Below are 19,927 nucleotides of genomic sequence, written 5' to 3'. Positions count from 1 at the left end.
AAATCAGTACAGAGATTCCTCAAAAAACTAAGCACAGAAATTCTGTTTGGTTTAGCCATTCCCATTTTAGGTATCTTCCTGAAATAGTTAAAGGCATTAAATTACAGTGATACATGAATATCCATGTTTCTAGCAGCACAATTCATAAAAAGTGAATGTTGGAAGCAGACAGCTGAATGGATAAATAAAATGGGACAATAGAGTACTACTCTGCCCTAAAGAAGGATAAACGAGTCGTTTGTAGGAAAATGGATGCACCTTGAGACTAATATTAAATGAAATAATCAGACAAGATTAACATTACATAGTTTATCTTATATAAGAAACCCAAAATATAAATAAAAAGCAAAATAAAAGATAATAGGAAATAAGGAGATAGATCTTTTGCAAGAGGAAAGGGGACCAAGAGATGGAGGGGAAGGAGGGCAGAGGAAGGGGATGAAAAAGAATTAAGATGTGTTATGTTTCTGTACCGGGTCCCCGTAAGGAATGTAAACATTCTGTACTGCAAACATGTACTAATAAAAAAATAAAAACTGGAACTATGTAAAAATAAAAAACTAGGAAAATCTCTGTGAGCCGGAATGGGAGAGAAAACCCAAGTGTGGCAAGTGGGCTTGCAGCCAGAGCCTTTGCTTTAAGTGGTGGGGAGCCAGGCCCTTAGTGTCCTCGCAGGATGGGACTTGGTGGCTTGCGTGTGGGGAGAAGGGAGCCATCTAGAGGTAGACCTTGCTTCTAGCCGACTCTGAGATCTCTACTGGCCCATAGGTGACTGAAGGTGCCGCTTGCCTGGGCCCAGGGAGAGCCGCCCAGGGAGAGCCGCGAGCTCCTGTGTGGAAACTTTTATATCGTGCTGCATTTGGGGCCAGCAGCCACAACTGTCACCCATGTGCTCCCAAGTCAGGAGCACCCTGGCCAACATTTCCCTTTGTACCTTCCTTGAAAGAGTCATTCTGAGCGCGTTAGCCAGAGAAAAGAAGATCTTAGTTTTGTGCTTTGTCTTGAGCTGCCAAGTGGTCACTGTCTTCTCATTTGTTCATGAAAGGATCCTAAAGTCCCTGAGCTGGGGACATTTTGCTGGTTCTTACAACTCAGGACTACAAAGCTCCCCATTATAGAGCCAGGTGCAGGAGAGAAAGGAGCTTTTTTTGAGATAGAGTCTCACTATGTAGTTCAGGCTGGACTCAGACTCACGGTGATCCTTCTGCCTCAGACTCCCAAGTGCTGGGATTACAAGTGTGCATCACCATGCCCAGAAGATAAAGTGTTTTAAAGCTCTAGAAAAATGCCTGATGCAGCCAAAGCTCCCCAAATGTTAACAGTCATCATTGTTATTTTATAGCAGATACTTCCCTTTTTTGCTTTGGCAGCCAGGGAACTCACTTCTGAATTTGGATTTTATCTTTCGATCTTCACACAGAACATAATGGCCTGCATTTCTGTTTCTGTTTTCCAATCATTCTCTGGCTTATTTAACTACTCTTTGGCTCTCATTCCCCCACCATCCTGGTTTCTTTATTATTATTATTATTATTACTTTTTGGTTTCTATATATTATTGTATCAACTGTATTGCTAAAACCATTTCACAGTAAGTGTGGAAAAATACAGCAAAAGTTTGATTCAGACTGGCCCAGTGTAGTCTATAATGATCTTGAAATAGAAAATAAACTGTGCTGTTAGGAATAAGTGGTACAGCTAACATTTTTGAGGGCTTACTGTGTTAGCCATTGTCTCACAAGCTGTGCATGCGACACCATCACTGTCAGAGACTCTGAGGCTTTTTCCTAAGGTCAGAGAGGTGGTGCGATTTGGGCAGTGGCTGCCAGTCGAGGTCAGCAGAGCACGATTCAGATGTGGCCTGGCCGAGTCCAAAGCTCTTGCTGTTACTTCCATTTCAAATCCAGGTCCCTTGAACTCTGGGGGCAAAGGAGGGACGACTTTTGGCAGCTGACTGATTGTCTTCCCGTCCCTCTTTCTCTCTTCGCTTTTTCTCTACCTACCTCCCTGCTCCTGATTTCCCCAGAGCCCATGAGGGCCCCCAAAGGCCTGGCTTTCGCTGAGATCCAGGCTCGCCAGCTGACCCTGCAGTGGGAGCCCCTGGGTTACAACGTGACGCGTTGCCACACCTACACCGTTTCCCTTTGCTACCACTACACCCCGGGCAGCAGCCACAACCAGACCGTCCGCGAGTGTGTGAAGATGGAGCGGGGCGCCAGCCGCTACACCATCCGGAACCTGTTGCCTTACCGCAACGTGCATGTGCGCCTGGTCCTCACCAACCCCGAGGGCCGCAAGGAGGGCAAGGAGGTCACCTTTCAGACTGACGAGGACGGTAAGGATGTCAGTGCCTCCCGCACACCCCAGGTCCCAGACTGAACTTTAGGGCGTTTTTGCTTAAGATTAAATCAACTGCGTTAATAATGATCGCTAGTCTTTATTCTCATGAAAGATTTTAGGTCCGATTGGTATAGTTTTTTCCTTAAATGTTTGGAAGAATTCAACAGTGAAGCTATTTGGTCCTGGAATTCTCTTTGTGACATTATTATTATTATTATTATATTAAAGTTTTTGGTGCTGAGGACCAAACCCAGGGCCTCAGGTTTGCTAGGCAAGTGCTGTACCACTGAGCTAAATCCCCGTTTTTTAAAAATAGTTTTAATTTGCAGAATAGATACTGGAACATTCAGATTTTCTCTTCTTGTATCAGTTTTAGTGGACTGTGTTTTTCAAGGAATTTGTTCGTTTCACCTAAATAGTCAGGTGTCTTGAAATAAAGTTTACAATCTCATATTTATGTAATGTCTGATATCATCCACTTTCTTATTCCTGATATATCTTTAGGTTCTTGGCTTTTTGAGACAGGGTCTTGCTATATAGTTCAGTGTGACCTTAAGCTGACTCTGTAGGCCACTCTAGCCTTGAACTCATGGCAATCCTCCTGCCTCAGCCTTCTGAGTGCTGGGATTACAGGTATGCACCACTATACCTGGATTTCCTGATATTGTTAATTTATATTTCTCTCTTTTTATTTATGCTTTCTAGAGGTGTATACATTTTATTAATTTTTCTAAAGAGCCCACTTGGAGTTTTGTTGATTTCCTTTATTGTACATTTACTTTCTATTCTTTATTTTATTTTAATATTATCTTTGGATTTGATTGCTATTCTTTTAGCATTTTGAGATGGGAGTTCTTTAGATCATTAATTTGAAGGCTTCGTTTCTAATACATACATTTGAAGCTGTAAATTTGAGCCCTGCTTTGACTTCATTTTATAAGTGTTTTTGTGGTGCTGGAGATCGAACCCAGGGCTCACATGTGCTAAGCAGGGTAACAAACCTGCACCAATACATCTGGGCCTGTTAAGTTTTGATATAGCCTATCTTCATTATCATTTGATTTAAATATTTTATTAATTCTGTTCCAATTTCTTCGACTCAAGAATTGTTCAGAATAGGGCCAGGGTTTTAGCTCAGTGTTTCTGCCGCCTGTCTCACAAGTGGAAGGTCCCAGGTTTGATCCCTGGTATAAAAAAAAAAAAATTGTTTTGAAATACCTTGCTTAGTTTTGAAGTAATTAGAATTTCTAACTATCATTTCGTTGCTGATTTCTAGCTTAATCCCACTGTGGTCAGAGTATCAGAGTATGTTCTCTAAATTTAGTCCTTTGAGATTTAATCCTTGCTTTATGGCCCAGCATGTGGTTGAATTTTGGTAAATATTTCATTATACTTGAAAAAATTGCATTCTGTCATTGTTGGGTACTGTGTTCTACGTGTGTCAGAGTGTTAGTTACTAAGAACTTCTGTATGACAGACATTATTCTGGATGCTTTTCATATACTAATGAGTACAATCCCTATGTGGTAGAATACTGTTTCTATCCCTGTTTTACAGATGAGGTCAGATACCTGTACTTGGTAGGTGATGCGGCTGGGTTTCAAACACGGCTGCCTGGCTTTAGTGTCGTCTTGTAGTTTTTAATTTTTTGGATACCGGATGTGTGGACTCACACATGCTAAGTGCATACGCTGCCGCTTAGCTACATCCCCACTCCCCAGAGTTGTCATTCTAAGCCACACACCATGCCAGTTCGGGTCCAGAGCCTTCCCCCAGATTCCTGCCAATCTCCAGGTCCCCTTAAGCTCCTTGGTTTGCAGTTTGTCTTGCTGCCTACATATGTGGTTTCCTGTTTTGTGCAGCATTGACCCAGATGCAAAATTCAGTTTCTTCCTTGGTCTCCACAAAACCCCACTCACCCAAGGCTGGGGGAATGTTTCCTGTGCTGAGCATTGGCTCTGGGTGGGAGTAAGTTCTGAGGGTATCACCCTGAAACATTGCAGAGATCCTCAGGTGGAACAATCGACCACCCTGTTCTTTTTTTGCCTTTTTTTTTTTGGTTTTTTGAGATAGGGTCTTACTATGTAGTTGAGACCGACCTGGAATTCACTATGTAGCCCAGGCTGGTCTCAAACTCACAGTGATCCTCCTGCCTCAGCCTCCTGAGTGCTGGGATTACAGGTGTGAGCCACCATGCCCGGCTCTCGACCACCCTGTTCTTAAAGTCTGCTGGTGTCACGCCTGAGCCGTACCCTTCCATGTTGTTACGGCTGTTTTACCCCACCCTGCTTGGGGTAGTTGGTCTTCTTTTTTTTTCCTCTTCTCCTTCCCCACTTCAGTAACTGCTTATTATTTAATATTTAAAAAATTTCATTGAAGTATGACTTATAAGAAATATTCCTATCTTAGGGGGTCAGCTCAATGAATTTCCAGACGGGACATTTCAGAAACCCATACACAGAGGAGGAAAAACATTACCAGCATCCCTGGAGCCCTTTCTGTGCTCCCTCCTGCTCCCTACTCCTGGCTGTTACCCCCCAAGGTTAACCCTCATCCTGACCATTAACCACAGATTAATTTTTGCTTTGTTTTGGACCTTACATAAGCAGAGTCATATGTGAGTATTCTTTTGATGCCTGGATTGCTTTTTTTCCTTTTATGCTTGAGAAACTAGGCTACATAGTGTATGAAGTCCTAGTGAATTCCTTCTTACTGCTGTATATTTCATTATGGTAAGGATAGACCATTTATTTATCCTGTTTACTGTTGTTGGATATTTGGGTTGTTTCCAGTTTTGATTGTTTTGAATAATGGTGCAAATAAAATCCTTGAAAATTCTTTTTGGTAGAAATATGCATTTCTGATGGGCTTATGCCTAAGTGTAGGACAGGCAGGTTTTAGGGTTTTTTTTTTTTGACAATTTCCAAAGTAGTTGTACCAGTTTACACTCCACTAGCCATGTGTGAAAATTGTGGTTGTTTTATGTCCTCACAAATTCACTGGGAATTGTCTTTTTCATTTTACCATTTGGATGGGTGGTTAGTGGCCTTGTGAACTGTTTAACACAGAGCAGCTCAGCTATCTTCAGTTGGTGTGTTGGCTTCTGCTCTCTCTGCCTGAGGACTTCAGGTTCCCTGCAATGATTTATCAAGGTGTTTTCCAGCCAGAGACTGTTTTCTTCCTACACAAGATTCCTATGGCGGCTCTTAGAGTATACATTAAAGCAAAAACCAAACAATGCCTCAAAGTGTTTATGCTACAATTTTGATGGTATTTATGTTTGGATGATGCAATTAGTGGTGCCTGTAATTTTCCTTAAACTCACTTAGATTTTCTGCATCCAGTGTACTGTTTATGTGATTAGTATTTTTATGCAAGAAAACGTCTCCACCCAAAATCCATGACCTAATTGCAATTGCTGTTTTCACTTCTCTGGTTAAGCCTCTATGTTTTCTGAAAAATACCCAACTGGAGCCAAAAGTAGGAGATTTAAAACCTTCCTCTTGGTTGAATGTGACCTGCACAGCAGTGAAATTGGCAGCTGTCCTTTGGGTTACTCAGTAATAAGCGGACCTTAGGGAATTGCTGCTGCTTGAGGCTTCGTGTATGTCACATTATTTAGTTCCAGCTGGAGAGGGCTACATCATTCCCACTTCATAGATGGGGAAACTGAAGTTCCAGAGGTTGAGTAGTCCAAGTGAACCAGCTAGGAAGAGGTGAGGCCAGTATTTGGAGCCAAAGCCTGCTTTCCCTGCCCCCTGCCCCTTCCTTTTACAGTGCCTGGCGGGATTGCAGCTGAGTCCTTGACCTTCACACCACTGGAGGACATGATCTTCCTCAAGTGGGAGGAGCCCCAGGAACCTAATGGCCTCATCACCCAGTACGAGGTGAATGGGGGCTCTGGGTAGAAGGTGGGAGGATGAGTGTCTTCCCCTTGCTATGATGGTGTGGAGAGGGAGGGACAGGAGGGCAGAGGCGGACGGATGTTTCTTTCACCTGTGGCCAGGGTCTGTGTGCCGTGCATTCTGAGGAGAGGGCTCTGAGGGCAGGAGAGAGAAGTGAAAATTCCCAGAAGCCTGGCCCGAGGGGCACCCACGGTCCTGCCGAGCTTGTCCCTTTGCCCAGCCACATCCCTGACTGCCCTGGAACTTGGTGGGTGGGAGGCTGCTGCAGTGATCCTCTTCCCACCCCGTGCCCACCTTTCTGCCCATTCTTCCCCCAGATCAGCTACCAGAGCATTGAATCGTCAGATCCAGCGGTGAATGTGCCAGGCCCTCGGCGTACTATCTCCAAGCTCCGCAATGAGACCTACCATGTCTTCTCCAACCTGCATCCAGGTACCACCTACCTGTTCTCTGTGCGAGCCCGCACAGGCAAAGGCTTCGGCCAGGCGGCACTCACCGAGATCACCACCAACATCTCAGGTGAGCCTCACTTGACCCCATCCTGGCCTCTTGGAGGTGGCTTAGAGTCCCAGGGTTCTGTGGGTAGAGGGGTGGGGGCAGCCCAGAGCGGTTACAGAGGACCCCTGCTGAGGTCAGGGTGTCATTTAGGAGTTCATGTCAGGGGCCAGGGAGAACTCGGTCAGCGGGGTCAGGAAACTGGGTGGTAGAATCAGAGGGTTGAGGTCAGGGGTTGGTGCCCAAGGTTGGGAGCCAGGGAAGCTCATGTCAGAGGGAACAAGACACTAAGACTGTGTGAGGGGGAAAGACAGTGGCTTTCCTGCTCCAGTGGCCAGGCTCACACGTGTGTCCCTGTTCCCTTCCCCAGCTCCCAGCTTTGATTATGCCGACATGCCGTCACCCCTGGGCGAGTCTGAGAACACCATCACCGTGCTGCTGAGGCCGGCACAGGGCCGCGGTGCACCCATCAGGTAGGGAAGCCTGTGTGTGGGGATGGGAGGCCAGGACCCTGGGGAAGAGGCCCCTCCTTTGGCCTGGCACCCCCACCTGGCTGGCTCCTTTGATCTGCCTTAGTTCCCCACTCAGGGCTCAGAGTGCGGGAGGGCATTCTGTGATCCTAGGCAGGCGGAAAGCCTGCAGTCATCCCCTCTGTGGCAATGGAGCAGTCCCCTCTGGTAGTGGCTGTGTCTGTCCTGGAGAAAGGACTGTCCTGGCCTCTCCAGGGGCTCTTCCCTTAGACACCTTGGAGAAGTGAAACCCTGGGGGGCCTTGTATCTTCCAGCTCTGTCCTTGTGGACACAGGGATGAGCTTTCTAGAGGGTTAGGACAGCTGTCAGATAGGGCCTCCCTCTGGGTGACTGAGAGCTGGGCCCCTCTGTGTCCTTCTCCTGGGAGGAAGCTGGGGCTACTGACATCATCAGGCTGCCTTTGCTGATGGAAGGTGCTGGAGTGGAGGTAGAGTGTGTGGGAGAGAGGTGAGCCTGGGTTTTTCTTTGTGATAAAGATGTGTGTGTGTGATGTGTGGCATGGAGGTGCAGGCCTGTGTGAAGGTATGTGTGTGAGAGATATGTATATGTGTGTGAGAGTTTGGGAGTGTTTGTACTATTATGTGTACGTCCTCACTGTCCGCCAGACCCTGTGCTAGGGACTCCAGGTACAGACAGGAAACCGGCTCAGAGAGCTAATAACTTGCTCCCAAGGATGCACAGCTGTAAGGGATAGGGCTAGGATTTGGACAGCAGATGTATTTGCAAAACTGTCCCTTTTCTGGAAGTCATGGAGCCTCGCTGCCTCACTGTTCTATTGTTTCCCTCTGCAGAGGTGATCCCTGGGGAGAGGGTGGTGGCCTTCAGTGGGATTGGGTTTGCTCACAGGCCCCAGGCAAACCCTGACTTCCTCACCCCTACTTCCTGCTTTCCTCCTCACTTGCTGTGTGTCTCCCCCATGTTTACCACCGCAAGTCGTGTCCTCACTGATTTCCAGACCCTCATGGGAGACCCAGGGCATTTTGCATTTTGTTGGAGCCTTGGGGCCCTTGTGCAGCTGGCTCAGGGAGGAGCTGGGGAATTCTCCTCCTTTCCCGTCCTCTTGAGGGTTCCTGAGCTGGGCTGGTCGGAGATGAGGAGGACAAGGCTGGATGGGGAAGTGGAGGTGGGACACGGAGGCAAGGGTGAGGCAAGACGGCTCTGTGACCCAGGGCCTGTCCCTCACCTCTCTGAGCCTCTGTTTCCTTTTCTGCACACGGGGATTATTCTAGATCGAGGCAGGCTTTGCCTGTGGCTGATGTTCATTGTGGTTCTCTGTGGGACTTGAGGCTGGGAGAGGCCTGACCCCAGCAGGGAATTGGAAGCTGAGAGGGGCTTGGGCTGGTGTTTGTGACAGGCTAGTGACATGCAGTGGGCTGGTGGCCAACACTCCTGACTCCAGGAGTAACAGCTCGGAAGTAACAGCTGGAGAGCGGGGAAATGGCATTTCTGCTTCCCATGGCAAAAACTGTCAGCATGGGGTGTCACACGGTGAGATGTGACAGAGACTGTTTTGGGAAATATTTAAATTAGTCAGCGTTCACGTGTTTACTCTCGGCTTTGTTTCACTGAAGATTTGGAGGCGCTCACAGCACAAGCCCTGTCAGTAGAGTGATAAAATAAACAGAATCGCAGACTTCTGGAATCGGGAACACAAGTCAGAGCAGGTGGGCTGGGCCCGGAGACAGCGGTTCCGATTTGCAGGCAGAGAGGCTGGCTAAGGGGTGGGAGCGTATTAGGCTCGGTGTATTAGGTGTGACCTTGTGGCCGTCTCTCCCACTAGTGGCCGGTTTCAGGAAGCTGAGATTCCCCAGTGTGCAGCACAGGGGCCTTCATCCGAGTGCAGCTAATACTTTATTGGGAGAGGGTCCCTGGATGGAAGCTAGGCAAGTGCTCTACACTGGGCTGCACTCCAGCCTTCAGCAAACACTTTCTGAGTGGGTGAGTTACTTGAATGCAGCCCTGAGACCCAGAGAGGAGTCCTTTGTAGCTTTAGCTGCTCAGGGCTGTGTCGGCACAGGCAGAGCACCGAGGTATCCTTTCATTGAGCAGGGCCGGGATTCCCTCAGCCTTGGTTAGTAACAGACGCAGGACTAACACACGCTAGTTGCTTGTTAAACTTGTCTGTTCTTTTGTCTTTATGTCCCAGGCACTCCCATTTTACAGAGGAGAAAATTGGGGCCCAGGGAGGTTAAGTGATTTGCCCAGGTAGTGAGGGGCAGAGTTAAGATTAGTCCCCAGGTGGGCCTGACCCCAAGGCCCATGCCCTCCACGACCAGACAGCTTGCCCAGTCCTTGAGCCTGCCGTGATTACTTTCGTTGTCCCCTCCCTGTCCAGTGTGTACCAGGTGATTGTGGAGGAAGAGCGGCCAAGGAGGCTGCGGCGGGAGCCAGGTGGCCAGGACTGCTTCCCAGTGCCTCTGACCTTCGAGGCAGCTCTGGCTCGTGGCCTAGTGCACTACTTTGGGGCTGAACTGGCGGCCAGCAGCCTGCCTGAGGCCATGCCCTTCACGGTGGGTGACAACCAGACGTATCGTGGCTTCTGGAACCCACCACTTGAGCCCAGGAAGTCCTACCTCATCTACTTCCAGGCAGCAAGCCACCTGAAAGGGGTGAGGGACAGGCCAGGGTAGTGGTGAGGGAGGTCGGGATGGGGGTACCTCGGAGCACCCTGACCAGAGAGGCTTGATACCACGCCCCTTCCCTTTCCTATGGCCCCTCCTTCTTCCCTTGAAATCTTAACTCCCAGCCCCAGGCTCCTTCCCACGGAGCAGTATCCTCTTCTGGAAGCTTCTTTCCCATACTCCTTTCTCCCCAGGTCCTCAGCCTAGTCATTGCTCTTTCCCGAGGCCCTGTCTTCTGTTTCAGGACCCTCTTCCTGGAGGAGCCCTTCTCAGGTTCCTGCTTTCACATTTTGGGGCCTAGACCATGTCTCCTTCCCAGTCCCTGCCTCCTCCTGAGGTGCCACCTTCTTCTGCAGTGTCCTTCCCCTGCAGATTGTCTTGCCCTGGCTTCTTACCAGACCTTTGGACTTACACCCCACCCTCATTTCTGAGGTTCCGTCCCCTTTCCTAGGCTGTTTCTCTGTTGCCTGTATCTCATCCCCTTTTCTTAAGGCTCTGCTCTGTTTGCAGGCCCTTCCCCTCTGTCCCCTACATCCCCAGTCTTAGGCCTTCCTGCTGGGTGGACTGTCTTTAGTTATAGTTCACGACAGACAAAGCCCTGATTAGGTCCAAGAAACCCTGTTCCGTGCCCTGGGGAGGGTGTGATAGGCCTTCTGTGGCCCTGAGCCTCTCATCTATGCTTCCAGGAGACCCGGCTCAATTGCATCCGAATTGCCAGGAAAGGTAAGTCCCACTGGATTCCTTCTACCCTGTGCAGGGCTCCCCTAAGGACCCCGGGCTGTGGGAGCACATGTGGCCAGCAGACAGGCCTGGGACATACAGGGCTTTCTTTCTTGGCTGCCTTGTGCCTCACCTCAAGAGCCCGTTCCTCCAGGCTGGAAGGGGCTCTTGTAGGACCCTGGGACAGGCCTGTGGAGAGGGAGCCATTATGTTGGGCATTGAAGGTGATGATTACTGGGCATTGGTTCTGGGTTTGGTGTCTGTGATAGCAGAGAGCTGGGAACAGGGTGGAGCCTGTGGTGTAGGGATTATCCCTCTTCTAGACACGGGATGTGTTTGGTTACCATTCTGTGATACCTGAATCATGCATTTTTCCCTCTGTCACCTCTAAGGAGGGCGAGAGGGTGGGTCTGAAGGCCCCAGGTATCCTTTATCCCCATGTGTAGAAACTTTACTTGGAGGGCATACTGGGGATTGGACCTAGGGCTTCGCACATGCTAGGCAATTGCTCTAACACGGAGCCCAGCCCTCCGAGTAAAGGATGTGGAGCGTTTGAGGAAGGAGGGAGGGAGGAGGCTACTCCCGATGTGGGTAGGCAAAGACTGAACTGAAATGCAGAAGGCGGAAGGGACGGGGAGGGATAGATCTGATCCAAAGGCAGGACGGTGCTGGGAGGATGGGCCACGGCGGGTGTCTGTGCTGCCCACTCTGTTCCTTGGGTGCAGGTAGGGCTGGATCTTTCCTCTCTCCCTTCTGACCCTTTGTTTTGCTTTGTTCTCCTCAGCTGCCTGCAAGGAAAGCAAGCGGCCCCTGGAGGTGTCCCAGAAATCGGAGGAGATGGGGCTCATCCTGGGCATCTGTGCAGGGGGGCTTGCAGTCCTTATCCTGCTCCTGGGGGCTATCATTATTATCATTCGAAAGGGGTAAGTGAGGCCTGTGCCCTGGCCCATCAGTGACTTCTGGGCCCCAGAGGCCCAGTGGGCACAGAGAAGTGCGGTTGGTGGCTGTGACTGGTCGGGGCAGCTGCCGGCTGGGTGTGTGGAGGGCTGCCAGCCTGGGCGTTGGGCCTGTGCAAGGACCAGGATGGGCGGCGGTAGGAAGCCAGAGATTCAGCAAATGAAGCTGCCCTGGAGCAGCATGGCTGGAGTGCAGGTCTGGCTGCCGGGTGCTGCTTACTGTCCAGCGGAGGTGCTTGGTGCCCGGTGCCATGCCAGGGAGCCATGCTGGAAGTGGGCCCTGCTCCTCTGTGCCCGTGGGAGCTGTTCCAGTAGGGAAGATGTGAGGTGACCCGACTTTGAACCCTCAGTCCCCTGCATTTGTCTGCCCCGAACATGTGATTGTGTAGTTGGTCTGACCAGGGCTGTGCTGCTCATTCCCCTGCTCACCAATAGGCCCGAGCCATGGCTCTCCTAGTTCCCCCGACCCCCTCAGCTTGTCCTGGACCCTGCTGCTGTAGATCACCGGGGAGTCCTCTTGGGCCTGAATGACCGCCCTTTCCCCTCAGAGGTCCCAGGTGTCCAAGGTGCAGACTCATCTTCATGTTAGGTAGGTGTCTCTTAGTGCACTATGAGAGGGCAGCCTGAATCCTAGCAGAACTTAGAATCTTGGAGTACAGGAAATCTAGGATTTAGGATTCTAGGAATCCCAGATTTTAGAATTGTACAGGCTCAGAGCCCCAGAATGAGAGCGCTGCTGGGTAGTTTAAGGACACCTAGTCCAGTGATTTTAAATCTTTTTAAAGCAACAAAACCTGTCTTCAAAATGAACAAAACCAAACAAAACACTCTCCTGGGAGCCCAGTACATGAAGTGCGTGTAGGCTGAGCAGCAGCTCTGGTTGGAGGCGGGTTAAGGGCTCTTGACCCCACCCTTTACCTCGTTCCATTCCTGGCAGCCTGGAACACTGTGATCTGAGCACCTTAATTGAGGTATTGGGCTGCTGAGCCCCAGAGGGGGTAGCAGGCCTATCTAAGGTCACCGGGAGCCAGAGGCACAGCCAGATTCATTGTCTCTCCCCACCTGGGTCTGGCTTCCTTTGCTCCTGCTGCTGCCAGGCTGGGCACACATGGGTGACTTGGCGCCAGTTCCCTAGGCTGCCAGGAGCAGATAAGTAGGATCCAGGGAGATGACAGAAAGCTGGCAAGGGCCACCTTGTGTGAGGCCAGGCACCAGCAGGAGAGGGAGTCTGGGGGTGGATGTGCCAGTGGAATGGGGGTGGGGTGGGGATGGCCTATCCAGAGCCTTAGGCTCCAGTTTTTCCCTTCCCTGGGCTCTGCACAGCTTCATGAGACAAAATGTTTTTAATTATCATTTAATGAGTAATTACTATGTGCCGGGAGCCTTTGCACACACCATCCATTAGTCCGTTAGCTGTGAGCACCTATAACATGCCAGGCACTTCTCTGCAATACGTCAGAGAACACTTCTTTCTGGGATGCTGGCAAATGAAGCAGATCTCAGTCTCTTCTAAACTGTCGAAGGAACTGTAGTTTTCCCGTGTCACTCGGCTCCATGGCAGCGCTTGATCTGAACTCAGGCCTGACTTTGAGGGTGTCGTAGTAGGCAGCCTGCACCTGGCAAGGCCCTGTACTTCTTACCAGCAGGGAGCCTGGGAGGTGAGTACTGTAAGTGGGGTAGGATGGGGAGGGAGAGAGCTGTGTGGGGATTGCAGGTTTAATGTGCCCTCAAACAGTGAGGATTGTTTCGTGGGGGGCCCCTCACTGAAGCACAGAGAGCATTTGGCCAGGAAAGCGGGGCCAGAGGTGCTGTCAGAGCCTCATTAGGAGATGCCGTTGCTACCCGGAAGTCCCCAGTACCTCCTCACCCTCAGCCCAGCTCTGGCTTCTCCCTGTGGGTGTGCTGCAGTGATGTGAGGCTGCACAGGCAGAGTGGGGTTTGTTCCTTAGCGGACCCCACACCCAGGGTCAGTTGAGGTAGGAGGTGGGTTTGTCCCTGGGTGTCCAGGGACCTGCTTCATCCTGCCCCGCCCCCCAGCTCAGGTATACGCAGAGGGTTGCCTGCTCAGGGGCAGAGGGTCCTGTGGGTATGAGCTTGTGGGTGGGGGCTGTCTGCAAGGATGAGAGGAGCCCCAGGAGTGGAGGAACCCCTGTGTGTGGGAGCATCTGTATGTGTTTGTAAATGTACCTCCGTGTGACTGTGTTGCTGTTTGGATACACACGCATGTGTGTGTCTGTGTGCATTTGAGTGCGTATGAGTATCGGCGGTGTGTATGTTTCGTGTATGAGTGTATATATGTGTGTGAACACACACGAGTGCGACTGTTTGTGTGTGTGTATTTCTCTGTCTGTATGCATACGTGTATGAATGTGACAGCTGCACACCTCCTTGGCCCTTTGCCCTCTAGCAGTCGGCTCCACAGAGGTTCTGGAAGGGTCTCTGGTCCTGCTTCTCAGTGGCTAAGCCCAGCCAGCCCCTGGATCAGGGAAGGCACTTTGACCTGTCCAGTCCCTCGCCAGCCCACTTCCTGGCTCAGGAAGTTGCAGGCAGTCCCTGCTGGCTGGTGTTTTTCGCCCACCTTGCCGGGAGGCTGCAGACACACTGTGCTGTTCTCTTTGCACGCTGCCAGGAGGGACCACTACGCCTACTCCTGCTACCCGTAAGTAGTGCTCCTGAGCGGGGCCCTGAGGTGAGGCACCCGCTCTGGTGGGGCTTCTTCGCCCTGCTCTGGCCTAGTGTCAGCCCTTTCTCTGTGGCCGCCTCTGCCTGGGGGAGCCCCTTCTCTGCTCTCTCCTGTCCCCTCTTCCTCCTCGAGTCGTGGCCATGAGCATCGATTTGGTAGTCAGTAAGCAGCTCAGCTGATTCTCCTGGGCGAGTCGTGTCCCCTTCCTGAGCCTCGGTGTCCGCTCTGCACTTGTCCTGGATCAGCTGCTCGCACTCCAGTTTCCAGCATCATTTCTCTGCACCCAGACCTCCCCCACCAGCACTGAGCCTCCACCTCGGCCCCTACAGAATGTGCTGACAGGGCGGTTCTCCCTCCCTTGTACAGATAATTTTTGAATCCAAATGCAGAACTTTTGAAAATGTCTGTGTTAAATTCCACCAGCTTCATCTCACTGTGATATTATGCAGAGTTCAGCAGGGTCAGGGGTCCCTCCTGGCTCTGTCCCCTGTGGGTCTGGCTGATTTGTGTTTGTGCTGTGAGCCCTGGGCTGGGAACAGAACCCTCTAGACTGAGACTTCCCTCTAGCCAGCGTTCACTTGGGGACGGGTCCTCTTGGGTGCCATTGTCAGCGTGGTCAGCTGTCCGCTGTCCATGGCCCTCTGTCTGTCTTCCCATGGTTTGCTAGTGTCTGGCCAGCCCCTCCCATCTCTCTCTGTTACTGTTACTGCTTCTTTACTCTCACTCTACTCATCCTCTCTATTCTCTTTCTACCTCAAAGAAGTCAACTGAGGTCATAGTCACAGAGTTTTCTCCTGACCTGGCCCCAGAGGGGTCTTTGGCTCCTACCTGGGCCACAGTGGGGGCGATGTCCGAGCCTGGTGGGTTGGGTCAGTGGGTCACCCTGTCCTTGCCTGCCCCAGAGAGCCCTTGAGTCCAGGGCTGGCAGACAGGAGTCTTTGTTCCCACTGATGGTCAATGCCTCTGAGCTCTTATACCATGGAGGTCCTTCCTCATGTCTGCCCACACTGGCATAGTGTAGGGCTGAGCAGGTGAACAGCTCTTTCCTCTGGAGCCTTCGCCATGGTTGGGCCACTGGGGCTCTGTTCAACCTCCACAGAGGTCCCCAACTCATTTTCTTTGCCCATTGTTGGCCCCTTGATCATGGAGCTGTGTTCCTTGCCGGCTTCCCTCTGCCCTCCCTCCCACTGTTCTACACGTTCCTCAGGAGAGAAGCCAGGCTTGAGGGAGGGCAGGTCATACTTCCTCTGCTCTTAGCAGCAGGCTGGGCAGGTGGGCAGTGGGGAGTACAGATCCCATGTGCATTACTTTGCAAGTCTGGAGTGGTATATGTGGGGCCATCGCAGGGGTATTGGGGGAAACGAGAGCCGAGGCTGGAGTTAACTGTTTTCAGAGAGGCTCCCTAACCACTGAGCACACTCTTGACCTGCCACAGGGCCTGATGCCTGCTGCAGGACAGAAAGGAGTTCCCAGGGCAGCTCTCTGTGAGGCGTGAGGCATCCTGGGCCTGGAGCCTGGCCAGCATTCCTCCTAGTCTTGGGTATAGTGTCTGCCTGCTGTGACACTGAATTAGGCGCAGAGAGAATTTTATTCCCATTTCTTGAGACCTTGGAACCAAGAACTTGGAGCTTAGTAGCGTTAGGAAAAGGCCCGAGCCCAAGGCTGCCACTGCCGGCCATTTGGGGTTGAGTGGGAGCCGCAGCGTGGGGAGTGAAGGATGGAGGTGGAGCCGTCTTTGTATCTGCACATGTTTCTAGGACAGCTGCCTGACCCCAAGGCACCGTATCTCCCACATCTGGTTGCTACCCAGCCCTGCACAAGTGTCTGTGCCTCTCATCCCTGCCACCCCCATCCCTCACAGGAAGCCGGTCAACATGGCCAAGGCCACTGTCAACTACCGCCAGGAGAAGACCCACATGATGAGCGCTGTAGATCGGAGTTTCACAGACCAAAGCACTCTGCAGGAGGATGAGCGGCTGGGCCTGTCCTTCATGGATGCACCAGGCTATAGCCCCAGGGGTGAGTTTTGGCTCCATGCTTCTTCCCAGGCTTTGGGGTTCCCCACCTGAGCCGACAGGATCAAGTCCCGCTGGGGCCCACTCCACATTGGATGAGTTTGGGTACACCCCTAACCAGAGCATCTATTGTGCTCCTGCTGTGTACCAGCACTACAAGGAGATTCAGAGAAACCACTCGGGGTGTTGGCATTGTGTGCTAGGGGAGCCGGGCCCCTGTTGCAACAGCAATGCAAGATTGCATGTGTCAGTTGTCACGAGGGGGTGCTGTTCTTGGATCAGAAGGGATCAGAGCAGCCCCACCCCTAATTGAGCATCTGCTGTGTGAGAGGAAGGAATCCAGTGGCTACGAGGGACCAGCCTGGCTTCACATAGACTTGTGCTGGTCTCTTTCAGTTGTGTGATTTGGAGCAAGTCTGTTTCCTCTATTTAGATTGGGAATAAAGGTCATCTCTGGGGTTAACAAAGTTCCCTTCAGCGCTGATGAGAAGCCTAAATGAGATAATGTAAGTCATGCAGTGCTGTGTTTAGATTTATGGAGCAGAGTGAATCAGCTGTTACGCACTAGAAGTGTGTCATCAATTTTTTCATCCCACATGTTTTTATCCTAGTTAGTCTTGATGAGTATAAAAGAAAATGTGATATTTATGAAAATCATAAAGTCATAACAATACAACAAACACCACTGGTATGTTAGAACATTGGCTGGTTCTCCCCCATTATATCCCCTACCTTCCTCTTAGACAGCTATATTCCCCCAAATATGCATTTATAATTTTCTTGCCTTTGGGGGGTAGTTTTCCCATGTGTACACTTTTTTTTTTTTCCAAAGAATGCATTATGTAGTTTCACCTATTTTCAGGCTTTATAAAGATGAAATCTCACTCTGTCTTTCAACTCAACATCGTGTTTCTAAGCGGCCGGGGATTTAGCTGTGTGTGGCACAGTGCCTGCCTTGCAAGCACAAGGTCCTGAGTTTGATCCGGTACCTAAAACAAAAACAAACAAACAAACATCATGTTTCTAGTATTTGCCCCTGTGGATATTCGGCTGTAGTCTATTGATTTTTCTGTGATGTCTATTTTTCCACTGCATGACTGTATCAATTTTCCATTCTGCCATCTGGGGCTGTGATATCTGATTGTTGTCTGGTTATCATAAGCGAGGCTGCTGGGAACATTCTTAGGCGAATCTGAAGATGCCCATGCTGTGGGTTTCTGAAAGTACAGTTGCTGGAACATGGATTACGTGATTCTTTAATTTAACAAGATGGTGCCAAGTTATTTTCCAAAGTAGCTTTGCCTGTTTTTGCTCCTAGCAGCAGTGTGTAAGACTTTGTTGCTCTGCATCACGATCACAACTTGCCAGCCGTCTACCCTTTGCCAAAGTAGTTTTTATGAAATGGTAATTCCCTATAGGCTTCATTTGCATATCTCTGATTACTAATGAGGTTGAATGCAGTTTCAAGTCATTATTGGCCATTCAGGTCTCTTCTTCCATGAAATGCCTGTTCATGTCTTTCACCTAATTTTCTTTTGGGTTTTTTTGTTGCTTTCTTAGTGGTTTTTAGGAGTTCTTTATATATTTAGGATAATGATCATTTGTCACATATGAATTGCAAATATCTTCTCCAATTCGTCACTCATCTTTCTGGGTTATTTATAGTGTCTTAGATGAACAGAAAGTTTTTAATGTAGTCAAAAGTTAACATAGTCAAAGTTATTGGTCTTTTTCTTTACAGTGTCTACTTTTTATGTTTTCTTTAAAGAATTTCTTCCTGACCCAGGGTCATAGGTTTTAGCTTTCTCCTCAAACTTTTAATATTTTGCATTTCACATTGAAATCTTTATCCATTTGGAGTTAGTTTTTGTGTGTGGTTTGAAGTGAGGATTTTCTTTTTTTTCATAGTGATAATCAGTTGTCCCAGCATCACTTCTTATGGTTTGTACTTTCACTACCAATTTGCCGTGCCACCCTTGTCGTATGTCACGTTTCCATGTATACGCGGATTGGTTTTTGGCTCCTGTTCTTTTTCTTTGGTTAATTTGGTGATTCCTGTGCCAGAATTGCACTGTCTAGTTTTGTTTCAGCTTATCTGAACCGTGAAGCCGTCCCAACTTTGTTCTTTGTCAAGGGTGTTTTTACTGTTTTGTCTTCATTCTCTTTCTTACAAATTTGTGTCATTTTTTTTTTTGAAGTTTCTTGAAAAACCTTGTACGGATTGGTATTGAATCTATAGATCAATTTGGGTGGAACTGACATCTTATCAAATTGTCTTTCCATCCATGAACATGATATATATCACCTCATTTATTTGGGTCTTGGCTGGTTTTCAGTAATTTTCTCCATAAAATCCTGTACATCTTTTGTTAGAGACCAAGTCCACACTTAATTATTTAATTTTTAGTGCGGTCTACCACTGAGTTTCACCCTTAGCCACAAGTCACTTTTTAAAAAACTCCTATTTTTAACTTCTGTTGCAAATGGCACACTTTTAAATATTACCAATTTTGTATGAGGAGAAATGTGGTTGTTTTTTTGTATGTATATTGATCTTATATTCATACTTGATAAACTTTCTTATGAATTCTAGTTTATTTACAGGATCTTTCAGATTTTTTTCAACTACAATGAAAAGATCTACAAAAACCAACAGTTCTGGGCCTGGGATTTAGCTCAGTGGCTCCATTCCTGCTTTGCAGACACAAGGTCCTGAATTCTATCCCCGATACCAAAACAAAAAACAAAAAACCCCCAACAGTTCTGTTTCTCCTTTCCCATTTTTAAAATCCGTTTTCCCTGTTGTTTTCTGAATAGTACTGGCTGGAACTTCCAAGAATGTGTTAAATAGAAGCAGGTATAGCAATCTTTGTCTTGTTTTCCTCATTTTATAAGGAATACGTCTAACATTTAAATGATAAGAATAAAGTTTTCTGGGTTTTTTTGGATAGAAATGTTTTATCAGATTAGCAAGCTCCCTTCAGTTTTTAGTTTGCCATGAAGTTTTATTTTAAATGGGCACTGGATGGATCCTCTCTTTGAGATGAGAAAACTGAAACCCAGAGATGTTAAGGAACTTGAGTTAGAATTCAAATATAGATTTTTCTGCCTCCAAACCCAGTATTCTCTATAAGGTCCCATGAGCCTCCCCTAACCATCCCCCGTGGTTGCTCACAGATGTTCTGTATTCATGTTGGACACGGGAAGTGCCTGGGAGAACAGCTAGGTGTTGATCTTGAAACCGAGGTCTGGTTTTCACTTTCCTTCCTTCCTCCCAGGGGCTACAAGCTGTGGACAATGTGGTCCTTGGAGTTGAAGGATGGTGTGGGGTTAGGAATTGTGTCTCAAGTGCCATAGGGAAATTCATGGGCAAAGAGAGTAGGGACCTGTCTTCCTTGGGCCCAGGAAGAGGGTCCTCTTGGGAACATCATTGTACATGGCCTCATCCTTTTCTGGTGGTCTTAATTTACAGAACGTCTCGTGTCCTGGACTTGGCTTTGGCTTCTCATTAGGATTTCAACCAGGTGGATCTTTTGCTGGTCCTGGACCATCGTGAGCCCATTGTGTGCCTGCTTGTGGGTCTGTGTCAGGGATGTTGGCCTTTCAGGGTCTCAGGGATGCACTGTTTGAGTCTCTACCTCATTCATTTGCTCTTTATCCATC

At 49.2% G+C, this 19,927-nt stretch overlaps 1 protein-coding gene across 14 annotated transcripts in view; it reads left to right on the top strand.

The window, feature by feature from the left end:
• Window positions 1–19,927, top strand: part of Ptpru (protein tyrosine phosphatase receptor type U) — a 64,286-nt gene that overhangs the window by 21,083 nt on the left and 23,276 nt on the right. For 10 of the 14 annotated variants that reach the window (XR_004518689.1, XR_004518688.1, XM_010631858.3 and 7 more), the window contains exons 8-16: window positions 2,026–2,334; window positions 6,117–6,226; window positions 6,562–6,763; window positions 7,110–7,212; window positions 9,605–9,878; window positions 10,577–10,613; window positions 11,395–11,533; window positions 14,196–14,225; window positions 16,111–16,268. Coding sequence is in view for 12 of the 14 variants with exons in the window: in XM_010631858.3 (XP_010630160.1) it covers window positions 2,026–2,334; window positions 6,117–6,226; window positions 6,562–6,763; window positions 7,110–7,212; window positions 9,605–9,878; window positions 10,577–10,613; window positions 11,395–11,533; window positions 14,196–14,225; window positions 16,111–16,268 (1,362 nt within the window). In the remaining 2 variants the exon portion in view is untranslated. The remainder of the gene's footprint in view (window positions 1–2,025; window positions 2,335–6,116; window positions 6,227–6,561; window positions 6,764–7,109; window positions 7,213–9,604; window positions 9,879–10,576; window positions 10,614–11,394; window positions 11,534–14,195; window positions 14,226–16,110; window positions 16,269–19,927) is intronic. The other 4 variants (XM_033767879.1, XM_033767884.1, XM_033767886.1 and 1 more) reach the window with 1 other exon arrangement.

Source organism: Fukomys damarensis, unplaced genomic scaffold, assembly GCF_012274545.1.
Source record: "Fukomys damarensis isolate Sample0158 unplaced genomic scaffold, DMR_v1.0_HiC HiC_scaffold_23, whole genome shotgun sequence".
NCBI lineage: Eukaryota > Metazoa > Chordata > Mammalia > Rodentia > Bathyergidae > Fukomys > Fukomys damarensis.
The sequence above is the reverse complement of the archived record's forward strand: the minus strand, read 5'-3'. Positions and strand labels throughout refer to the sequence as shown.